Here is a 12,278-nt window from a genome sequence, read left to right as displayed (position 1 = left end):
AAAAAAGGGGGCGGGAGGAACTATACAGGAAGTGCATGTTGGGAAATGTAGTTCAGCTATACAAAGTTAATTTTTTAATAAAAATATATTTGCGTAAGATGCTATGCATTTATTTATTTTCCTTACTTTTTAAAATATAAACTCAAAATATGTGACAAAATTTCAGGAGTGTCTTTAAAACTAAATTAAAATTAGCAAATAGTTTCTTTAAAACAGGGGCATTGAAAATTGGCTTAAAAATGTGCTGGGCATTGAACTTGTCTAATATTTTGGCATATGGCCACCGCTGACATTTACACAACAAAATTGTTATTGATGGGCATCCTCTCCCCCAAGACCAGGGGTGTCCAAACTCGGTCCTGGAGGGCCGGTGTTCTGCAGAGTTTAGCTCCAACTTGCCTCAACACTCCTGCATTGAAGCTTCTAGTATGCCTAGTAAGAGCTTGATTAGCTGCTTCCGGTGTGTTTAATTAGGGTTGGAGCTAAACTCTGCAGGACACCGGCCCTCTAGGACCAAGTTTGGACACCCCTGCCCAAGACCAATGAGTGGGTTATTCAATAGATCAGGGTTTCCCAACCCTGGTCCTGGAGGCACCCCAACAGAACGCTCATTTTACATGTTTCCTTTCTCTGATGCACCAATTTCAAGTCTTGGAGTATCTACTAATGAGCTGTTGACCTGATTCAGGTGTTTAAGGAGACATGCAAAATGTGCAGTGTTGGGGTGCCTCCAGGATTGGGACCCATTGCAATATAGCTGACCTTATACCTCCATCACAGGGCCTGGGACAATATAAATTATGATTTTACCCACCACATAGAAAACATACTTTAAGATTTTTTTTCTTAAAAAAAGTTGTATTAAAATAGTATTTTAGCATTAAAAATGGTCAAGTTTCCAAGACTGAGGGTGACCCAGTTAAACCAATAACATGCTAGATTATATAAATTATGTGGCCTTTTCTTGAGCCTAAACAAAATCTTGCTTATAATTCGCTGTGTAAAAGATGTGATGGGGGATTCAATCAATATCAATCTTTTCTGTCTTTATCTAAACCAAAAAATAAAATTAGTCTGAACTTTTGTTCCTTTTTCAAGATTAAAGATTAGAAGTGGAATGAAACCGGATGAAATTTTAAAACATGGGACAGGGAAAAAAAACAAATACATACAGTAAGAAAGCAGTAAATAATTTGTACATGTAATATTCATCCTAACCATTAATTGACCCAGTCCTGGCCCAGAGTGCATAATCTAATACAAGGAGGCAGAAGTTTAATAATTCACAAGTGCTGTCTATTGGTAACCAGGGCCGGTGCTGCAGAGCGTCATAAAACAACAAGCATTCTTTGTGTGCAGCTGTGATAAGATCCCTGGGACACTCTGATCTCTCACAGGGACAGGCATTGTTCAGTTCAAAAGGACAGCACTCCTCTTTAGAGGCTATTCCTTTCAGCATTACCACTCAAAACATTGAGTGGTAAGCTTTGGACTTTGACTTTTTAAATATCATGCATGTCTGTACTTAATGTTTTTAAATATGTAAAACTAAAGAAACAGTATTTTGAACAGAGAATCTTTAGTTTCATAGCCAAAAACTGAGTATTTCTCTTCTGTAATACCCTTTATAATAATAAAAAAAAAAAAAAAAAAAGCTAAAAGAACCCTAACATCACATCTCCCATCTCAAGGATGTTTTATGCCTTTGTCATTGAAGACAAAAGCTTGACTGTTTGCATATGAAGTTAATCCATGAATAAAACTGCTCGTAAAAGTTAACATCTTAAAACAAACAAAAAGTCCATTCTGTTGCTTGGCCTGAACAATTTAGCTTTCTTAACCAGACACTTTATGAACAAAATGCTCAGCTGAAAACTTACACTAAGACTTTCCCCAAAGAGCAAACACTGCAACAGAACATTCGAGCACTCACAAAAAGGCTTAGTTACACACTCGAAGGCAGCTTGTCAAAGCAGAAGTGGAGCACTAAAAGCTGCGTTCTGCAGAGAGAATCCTTTAATCTGAACCCCATGACCCACATGAAGCCCTGAGAACCAGTCTCCTACCAGCATGACACTGGCTATGTGGCGTTGAGACTTCAAATCTTAATGTTATCCTCTAAGGTGAACTCTAGTCATGAGAAAACTGTAGTTTAACAGCTAAATTATATTCTCACAGAAACTGTACACTTACATGTTAGGAGATATTTGGGATTTCACATTGGTTCGTCACCCTTTTTGAAAAAAAAAAAACCTTTAACCACAGATATTTTATACTTAATTTATTGAAAACTACACAACTCCAAAGCAGAAGCTCTACAGATTTCTTGCAGTATGATCTCCTCACCAGCACCAACTGTTAAAGACAAGGAAATTGCATTCTTATTGAAAGTGCCAATACAGTATGACAGTGATATTGCTTTAAGTGAATCAGGTGTTGCCCTAAAGACAGCAAGTAGTTTATTTTCGCAAAAAACCTGCAAAACATCTCATAGGGCACTGATGTAGGATCACGGCGTTAAGGGTCACCAGTGAAAAGTAGTGGCTGACCCCCTTTGAAAGTGATCCAGAGATGTGGAACAGCTCTCACCTTCCAAGAAAAGTCTGGCTTGGAAAACCAGTCACTCCAACACCAAACCTGTAACAGCATAAACAATTAAACATGTACAACCTCCCATTTTGAGTTTAAGTGCATTTAAGGAAATGTTCCTAATAAATCCCAACAGAAGTACAACTGAAGTGACTCATTAGGATGGGTTTTAATTTTTGGTCATGTCCACAGCAAGTCAGGAACCACGTATCCTAAAAGCCTTGGTATATGACCAAATTTATCACGTACATGCAACTAGGCAACATTCAAGAACAGACGCCTTACTTTTCATCCTGCAGTACTGTGAGAACGATCAGCTGCCAACATTCATTCTTCAATCTAGTCATATGGGACCTGTGGACACAACACGAACACGTCAGGATTATCAAGACCCACAGAGCTATTGAAACAATGTCACAAGGCTTCTAAAAGGAGCAAGTCGCAGTGTGTCGTTAACCTCCCCGGAGAGCATCTTGGATGACTGCAGGGGGTTGTAAAGGGTTGAGGCATGTTGAGTAAGTGGGAGAATGCAAAGCACACCAGTGACAGACCCATTCCGCACTGCACTACAGAGGCTATGCTGGAAGGTTTACACCAAAAACAGCTTGGGCTGCTTGATTAGTTTAAGTAAAACCAAAATTATCAGACACTACAAATACTGTAGTTCAACCATCTTTACATACTAATTAAGCAGCACTTATAAACTCAGGATGAGGCTGTGTCTCGACCACCATCAGGACCCAACAAACAAACATAAGGTCCAATTAGAGCGGGTGCCGAGGTTCTCTAGCACTGGCATTTGAACATTCCAGTCAGACATACAACTGGATGCAGATACCAACAGTGCTGACTAATGTTATTTATAATAAACCACTTTAACATTACAAACCTCTAATACACCGCCAGTCACCAAAAAAAAAAAAAAAAAAGGGTAGTGTGCCTTCTAGTGGACATCCTTCAGATCACACCTGCAAAGTGGAAATTTACAGAAGTGAGATTGAGAACTCAGGATGAGGCCTTGTCTCGACCACCATCAGGACCCAACAACAAACATAAGGTCCAATTAGAGCGGGTGCCGAGGTTCTCTAGCACTGGCATTTGAACATTCCAGTCAGACATACAACTGGATGCAGATACCAACAGTGCTGACTAATGTTATTTATAATAAGCCATTTTAATACAAACCTAATACACTTCCAAATACCAAAAAGAGTGCTGCGCCTTCTAGTGGACATCCTTCAGATCACACCTACAGAGTGGAAATTTACAGTAGTGAGAGGTTTGCTCTTTGCTATGCCTTACAAATTAAGGTACATGTTTTAAACTCATTTAATGTACTGCAGAATTTTCCCACAAAGCTAATGATATTAGCGACATGGGTAAAGTAATACTACAGACTTTATCTCTGAGGCGTTTCCAACGACTACGCTCTACTGAGAGGGGCAAGTCGGGATAGACCTCACTTTAATAAAATCAGTTTCCCAAAATGCATTATCATCATATGGAAAAATTCTAAAAAAGTAACATTTACCATTAGGACAAGCTTCCTCAGGTACAAATTAGGCATTTTATGCATCGATTCACAGGATTATTCACCCACATTGTGTTCTGGAGCCTGAAATTAGAGGGAAACATGAGAAAAGAATAGCACGTCTAGACTTCAGCAAAATGAAAGGGAGTTTGAGTGTTCAGAAAGGCACATCCTCTTTCATGGCTAATAAGAGCAGTTGAACATTAATGCCAATCATCATGACAAAACTCTAGTAATTCATCATTATCCCAATAAATTCTTACCCGATTGCCCAGTCCGTTCACAGGAGGACCATTAATGTCATCCGAAACCTGAAAGCACACACATTTTATTAAAAACAAGCACCATTTTCTGTGGCAAAATGTCTCTTCTCAATAGTAGCACTGTTATTTGGTGGCCACAACAGTGAGTTGCGAGAGAAGGGAATTGTAATTTTTGCACTGCACTAGTTCCTAAACCCATTATGGCTAGGCCGTGACTAGTACTGTGCACTTATTTTCTAAAAACAGATCCAAACCACTTACCATACAGCATATGTTGGTTACTACACACGTCAAACAACATGGAGATGCCTAAAAATTCCCTGTTGGGAGACAAAAGAACATCAGTCTTGATATCGTCCCAAATTACAGCAGTACAAACATGCTGGGATTGGGAATATACCAGGTCTCATTGTCATCACTGTAACGATGCTACAATGATGAAAGCAAACCTGGTGTTGTTCTAGCCAAGTCGATAAAGGAATTTGCCTATTTGAGAAATTCCTATTGTGATGATCTGCTTGGCAATCTACGAGATCCAATAAATCTTCAAACACGTGTCTCCCACAAAGACCAAATCACCCACAATGGATCAATATAATGGAAGATAATTAATGCACTTAACTACAAAAGTTATCTGAGAAAATAACTTTTTAGTTCAGTATTTTTCTCTATGCATACGAGCCTGCAGGAATATTCACCACGTGGTGTAACCTCGTCTACTATTCGCTAGAACCTATTAGAAAGTCTTCACTTCAAACCTATCTAATGTTACCATAAACTTAAGAGAACACAAACTAGATACCTGAAACGCAGAAATAACACATACAGATATTAAAATAACAATTACCTAGTTTTAAGGTAGCCTTCCTCACGACCATTCACAGGCGGGTTGAAGCTGAGAAGGATATCCGGAAGAAAAGCGTCACGTTTTATATCTGACTTTACGACATTTTACGCCTCTGCGCTCTCCTCTGCGTTTCTGTGGTAACGTTAAGCAATTAAAATCGACAAATCTATTTATATTAAGCTTGACTAAAGCACGAAGTACTTGAGAAAAATACATTTTAAATAATGCAGTAAACGATGTTACATTAATAGTTTTACATGGTATATTTTCAGCTAAAAGTGTGTTGAGAGAATTAATTTATATATTGATTATTCTTCTGTTCAGCGGAAAAATAATCTGTTGTCCATCTTTTTTGTAATTGTATACATGGGGAAGTCGTGGCCTTAATGGTTAGAGAGTCGGACTCGTAATCCAAAGGTTGCGGGTTCGAGTCTCAGGCTGGCAGGAATTGTAGGCAGGCTCATATTTTTGCCCCAATCTCCTGTTAATTTCCAACCCTGTCGCATGCCCATGTTTACTGATTAACCTTTTAAATCACTAGGAGTTTGGAGGTGGTGGAGCTGTTAATTTCTGCAGGGGCACGTTTGGAAAAATCCTCAGAGGAACTTGGGGTTGAGATGTGCTGGTAAGTGGGATTATGTTTTTATATAGAAGTTAATTTCACAAAAGAGGACACTTGATAAAAGGTGTCTGCATGATGAACATGTTAACTTTAATAGCAATAATTGTAGTCTCCTCAATTTGGATTGTGCTTTTCAGTTTTGCATTCCTTGGAGACACAGAACAGATGGAGGCGTGGAAGAAGGCTGGAGTCAGTTTTAATGTTTTTGATGCTCACGGTCGAACTCCCTTACATGTGGTGAGGGTTTCTCAGACATGTGAAGTAAATGTTGCTCCTATGATAAGCATCGAAGCCTGCCTCATCTTTCCTCATTTGCTTTATTAGGCGGTGTGTACCGATCAACCTGAAATGGTGAAGTTCTGTATCCGCAATGGATCGGATCTTGAGGTATGGCCACAAAGAGTTAAAAACACAGTGATTTATCTCTCAAAAGTTTGGACACACATTTTTTTTTTGTCCAGTATTTCAGAATAATATAATTTTAAAGGCTATTCTTCACTTACATCTATTTTTATTACCACAAAAACAAATTATTATAATTATAGGGCCCGATGAAATCCGTTTTATTTCCAAATTCATTTTTTTCCATTTAAATTTTTCTATACTCTGTTTTAATGGTTAAATAACCTTGACAGTGAAATTTACTATGCAGTCAACGGGACAGTCACAAGCCTCCCGGTTTTCAGCCAAAATATCTTAAATTGTGTTCCAAAGCTTTTACGGGTTTGGAACGACATGGGGGTAAGGGATTAATGGCAATATTTTTATTTTGGGGTGGATTATCCCTTTAAGGCAGTTCCCATATTCTAGGCACTTTTCCATCGCTCTTTTTTTTTCAACTCGTCCGATTCAACAAATGTAAATTAAATTCTAACTTTTTGTTGGACATACTGTATGTATTCACAATTTATATTGTCTACAAAGAAATTTCAGAAGGTTTTAAGGTCATGAGAAAGCCAGATGTGCCCTTACTTATGGATCTGTAGGGATATAAAAGCATCACTGTACCTGTATTAAAAGCAATTTTATTTCAATCTTTTCTGAAATGACAGCAAAGAGACAGGTTCAGCAACAGGCCTATAGATGATGCTCAGAGACTTGGCTTACAACACATGGTGGAGCTGTTGAGTTATTAGGCTCAGTGGTTGAACCAGGGCACAGATGGCAGGAAATCCAGAAGGAACAGCAGGTGTCTGTACTTTTAAAAGAGTACAAAGGTTAAAGTTCTTTGGCATTAGTTTTTCCAGATCATAAAATGTTTTTATGCAAAAAGGTGTTATTTGCAATTTTTAAAAGCATTATTATAGAAAGAATGGAGGAAGAGGTAAAGTTTTTTTTAGATGTTTTTGGCACAGCTAAAATAGGTTAATTAAATGATGAAGATTCCTAACATTATTTTTTAAATCATTTTTATTCAATATTCAGTTTAAGCAGAGTTCCAAGGGTAAATGTTTCTTCCAGTTTGATATTAATGTCCAAGACAAAAAGAGGTGAACTCATTTTATTTTTCTACTTTATTTGATATGGGTTTCCAGTTCTGAACATGTAAATAGCAAATATCATTCGCCATAGTAAAAAAACACACTCTAGATATAATACTTGAACAGTTTTGAAATGGGACAAAAATGAAAGTAAACAACAGATTCTGGTGTCTGACAGCACTTGATAATGACTTTATAATTAAACCCTTAATGGTTTCAGTGGTTTAATTGTATTTCTACAATATTTTCACTTCAGGTGGCTTTTAACAACATAAACGTGCACAAAATTGAACATAAAACACGTTAAAGATCTTTATAATATGGTTTAAATAAGCATTTAAATAAAGAACGCACGAGCAATTTAAGATGTACAATGAGTGAGGCAGCAAACAAAGCCAATAGGTTTCTTTTTTAGTCTGAATGTTTAACACTACCAGATGCCAGAATCTGAAGTTATACAAGCATCCTCCACCTCAGCCTTGCACCCATGCCATCAACAAGTGTAAGGATACACATAATGTGTCTTTAAGAGGCATATTCCAAGAGACAATGTTTTAACAGTGTAACACAGACTAGAATAAAACTATGCCATATGTATTGTATTGTTTCCATATTAAAAGCTAACTTCAATCTCTGTAAAGTGAGTGGTGCAAAAACACATTGTTACAAAAGAAAAGGCACGATAATTCGGCCATTCAGTGCAAGATTAAGGTGAACCAGAAGGAGGAATATATTGACTTCATCAGAGAACCACTATCATATGCAAACAATTGCCTGAGAGTTAAAATGATCAAAACAAGACAAGATTTATTTTTTGTAACATGCAGTCACATGTCCAGTCAATAGAGCAAACTGACAGGCAATGCGATAGCGTTCAAAAATACAAAAACGGAAGGAAGGCTGACATTCCTGTAGCATCCAAGAGCAGGACCTCTCTTTTTACAGAGGAGAACAGCAGTATCAAACATGAAGCAAAGTTATTTTAATGACAGCCCAAGAACATTGCATGCATTTTTATGCCATAGAGTTTGTGTACAAAAGCAAAAAGATTACAAAAATGTCACAGGAGTGGCTTGCACAATGAACTGTGTCAGAGAGATAAGGTTTCCCAGTTGCTGAACATACATAGTAGGGCTGTAGACAGTTCTTGGAGTTTTAATGTGTTTAATAAATGGCCAACATCTTCAATCTAGAGTTTACCTTAGTGAATAAAACCGTCTGGTAATGAGGTAAAAACAAACCAACTTAAATATACAGTATTAATATCTACGATACCCACTGACGGCATGCTAAATATGCAATAACACAGAACGTTTAAAATTATACACTGGTTATAATTCAATGCCACAAAATTAAAATAAACATGTTAAATGACTTTAACACTAATTAAAAAAATATATTTAGTCATCTTTAAAATGCTCAAAGGAAGAATAAGATAAACATGCCATTAATAAATCTCAAAACAATAGTTTGTCCAGTCCACTTTTTTTTTTTGATTTACAGAATAAAAAAATTTAGAGCAAAAGCAGTTAATGCAATATATGAATTTGGCTTGGGCACAGTGTTTAATCCAAAAATCAATAATCAATCCATAGTATTAATTTCTAGAATAGAGCATTTTCTGCATTTGTGTGTGTTCTCGTGTAAACTGTTTTCTCTCTATAAAAATGGCTATTGAAACTGCTGTGTGCTGTCTTAATGTCAATGGCACACTATTCATTTGCAGTGAGAGTACTGAAACTAAAAGGTAAATTACATCCATCAAGTAGACAAACTAGGAGAAGGGGCAAGTAAAACTCTTAACAAATTTGTTGGGAGTTGATATTGTAAGAACTACAATTCTTTAACTTCCACCAACCGATACAATCTTCACAATCATCTGTCTGTAAAATACAATTGTGTAGTTTATACCCTGGCTTTAAGAAAGGTTTTGGACTGTAAACAATATTGTTTTGGAAAGTGTATTTTCAGAGCCCCTTTGCTGCCCATGATGCACACACATAATGTTACATTTACTGACAGCTAATTTCTGTAAACAAGGATTCTTGAATACACATAAAACCTCAAGAGAACGGAGAAAGAGAGCAGTAGAGTGTGGTTAAATATTTGAAAACAGGAACTGATCTCTTGTTGGCTGTTGGAACAACATCTCTCCATTTTCAATGAGGTTGTACAAGCACAGGGTGATTAAATACCCTTATATAAGCCCAAAAGCCACATCAAGCCACACAATCAGACTGCAAGCTCAACACCAGAAAAAGTACAAGAGATAGAGCAGGTGTGCTATGTGGGAACAGATACTGGCACCCATCTCTAAATCAGTGGACTGTTGGAGTGTTGATCCATCCATCACAGGCTGCTGGGCTTTACATGGACATCATGTAGGACAGGGACGGGCATCCATTGGAAAGAGAGCCACTCAGTCATTGTACCCTGAACCAGGGAGTTCATTGGTTAATGTGTGCCAGCGCTCGATTTTCTTGTCCTTGTTTTTCAGACAGTCAAACCAGTGTTTTAGCCTCTCGCCATTGGCATTTATACCTAAAGAGACTCCACCTGGAGAAAGGGTGGAAATGTTCATTAAGACAGCAAAAAAAACCAGGTAAATGGTTCCCCCCACATGGCTCAGGCCTCAACTATATAGATGATCTGCTGGAGGGAATTTCAGGCCAGTTGACAAAACTTGCCCAGTTGACCCTTCGCAGGGAGTTTGATTGACAGGCGATCTGACCAATCATAATGCCCAATCTGCCATTTTGTCTGACAAACAAACCAGACGGTAGTAGATTAACATCAGTGGACTTGAATTTGAAAAATTGTGTGTGTTGACATCTTTCAACGGTTGAAACAAGATACCCTCTGATGTTTATTCATGTTTATTTTGTGCTATAACTAGTAAAGAGGAAGAGATGATCGTAGGGTGACCAGATGTCCCGTTTTTCCCGGGAAAGTCCCGTATTTCAGCTCTATTTTTGGTGTCGTGTCTTTTGAACAAATCATGTTTTGTCCTGTATTTCAAAATTTCTTTACTACTGGGTGATCAGAGCGAGTAATAGAAGTGTTCTATCACGTGAGAACAGACTCATCAAAAGTAACTAAGCTTGTCATAGAACAAAATTGCCATCCAATCACAATTTGTTATCCGATTAACTTGCAGTAAGTGAAGGCGGGACAGGCGGAATCACGCAGAATGACACAACAGAAGCGTGATCCCAGCTCTGTGATCAGTTCTCCTTGCGCCTTAATAGTTAAATACACAAAATGTCCATCGCGTGGAGTATCTCACATAAATACAGTCGGTTATGGCTGGTGAAAACCGAATATGTGTCAGTATATTACATTCATTCGATCTTAAAGGGACAGCAGCCTAATTAAATACCTGTCTGTCTCATTAATGTTAATCAAACAACAAAAGATGTTACATGCATGTATACATATTAAACATTGTATTAGAAAAACAAGTATATTTAATTTGTATCTATTGTATTTGTCTTTTGGTTTGTAATTTGCTTCTTTATTTTTATATAGTTATAAAAGTTACTATGTACAGGTAGGTGTGTGTGTGTGTATATATATATATATATATATATATATATATATATATATATATATATATATATATATATGGTGCCCTCCAAAAGTATTGGAACAGTAAAGACAAAATTGCTCTGTTGGCTGTGGAGTCAAGCCATTTACAAATATGATTAAAAGATGAATATGAGACAAAACTACAGAATGTCACATTTTATTATTGGGTGATTCAACACATAGATGTTTTACCAGCTAAGAAGTTCAGCACTTTTAGAGTTTCATCTCTCTATCTGATGTGAGCATAAGTATTGGAGCAGTTGCCTCACAGGTCTTTCTAAGTGATCAGCTGTGTCCTGTTGCATTAATTCTTCAGATATTAAAAGCAGGGAATGTGTCGTATCAGTTATATCCATTACTTCTGTATTCTGAATCTTGCATTCGATGATGACACACACAAACCAGGATGAAGACGAGGGAGCTGACTTTGAGAGAAAAGCAAGCAATTTGGATGCTAAAAGAAAAGAGGAAGTCAGTTAGAGCTCTAGCAAAAACAAAGGGCACGGAGAAATCAAAAGTTGATGATAAAAATGAATCCTAAAAGACGTGTCTGTAAAATCACCAACTTTCAGAAAGCTGGGGTGATGCTCTGACAATCTACTGTCCTCAGGAGACTTTGACACAGAATAACAGATGCTACACAGCAAGATGCAAACCTCTGACCAGCACCAAAAATAGAAAGGCAAGATTAGAGTTTGCAAAAAAGCACAAAGGTGAGCCAGAAGAGTTTTGGAACTGTGTTTATGGACCGATGAGACAAAGATGAACCTTTATCTAAGTGATGGGAAAGCAAAAATGGAGAAAAAAGGGAACTGCAATGAACCCAAGCATACAGCCTCATCTGTAAAGCATGGTGGAGGTGGTGTCGTGGCATGGGCATGCATGGCTGCCTCTGGAACAGGCCCTCTCAACTTTACTGATGACTTAATGTATGATGACAGAAGCAGAATGAATTTGGAAGGGTGCAAAACCATCTTGCCCACCAATATTCAAGAAAATGCCACCAGATTAATTGGGAAGTGCTTCATATTGCATCAGGACAATGACCCAAAACACCCTGCCAGTTCAGGCAAGGAATTTATAAGGGCAAAGAAATGGAAAGTCTTAGATTGCCCAAGTCAATCTCCAGATTTAAATCTGATTGAACATGAATTTCCAGCTGAAGAGGAGAGTAAAGGCAGAAACTCCCCAAAACAAGCAACAATTGGAATTGGCTGCATTAAAGGCTGGGAAAAGTATTTCAAAGGATGAGACCAAGAGTCTGGTGATGTCTATGGGTCACAGACTCACTGCTGTGATTGTGCGCAAGGGATCTGCAACTAAATAATAGCTTTTAATCTTTTATATCTGCCTTATG

General features: G+C 37.6%; 1 protein-coding gene and 1 long non-coding RNA gene across 4 annotated transcripts in view; both read right to left on the bottom strand.

Moving 5' to 3' along the window:
• Positions 1–2,266: 2,266 nt before the first annotated feature.
• LOC306869670 lies at positions 2,267–5,299 on the bottom strand. Of its 2 annotated transcripts, none has more exons than XR_013784185.1 (9): positions 5,231–5,299; positions 4,645–4,703; positions 4,384–4,431; positions 4,121–4,204; positions 3,775–3,838; positions 3,479–3,557; positions 2,875–2,943; positions 2,477–2,637; positions 2,267–2,355 (listed from the first exon to the last, which is right to left on the bottom strand). It is a non-coding gene; the product is annotated as an uncharacterized lncRNA (long non-coding RNA). The 2 variants fall into 2 exon arrangements; XR_013784186.1 differs by having other exon boundaries at positions 2,590–2,637.
• Positions 5,300–7,361: 2,062 nt separating this feature from the next.
• LOC306869181 (double C2-like domain-containing protein beta) overlaps positions 7,362–12,278 on the bottom strand; it is a 132,162-nt gene continuing 127,245 nt past the window's right edge. Inside the window, exon 9 of one of the 2 annotated variants that reach the window (XM_079415824.1) lies at positions 7,362–9,889. In XM_079415824.1, the coding sequence (XP_079271950.1) occupies positions 9,753–9,889 (137 nt within the window). In that variant the 3' untranslated portion in view covers positions 7,362–9,752. The remainder of the gene's footprint in view (positions 9,890–12,278) is intronic. The other variant, XM_079415823.1, reaches the window with a different exon arrangement.

This window comes from Barbus barbus (assembly GCF_936440315.1).
Source record: "Barbus barbus genome assembly, chromosome: 5".
Lineage (NCBI taxonomy): Eukaryota > Metazoa > Chordata > Actinopteri > Cypriniformes > Cyprinidae > Barbus > Barbus barbus.
The sequence above is the reverse complement of the archived record's forward strand: the minus strand, read 5'-3'. Positions and strand labels throughout refer to the sequence as shown.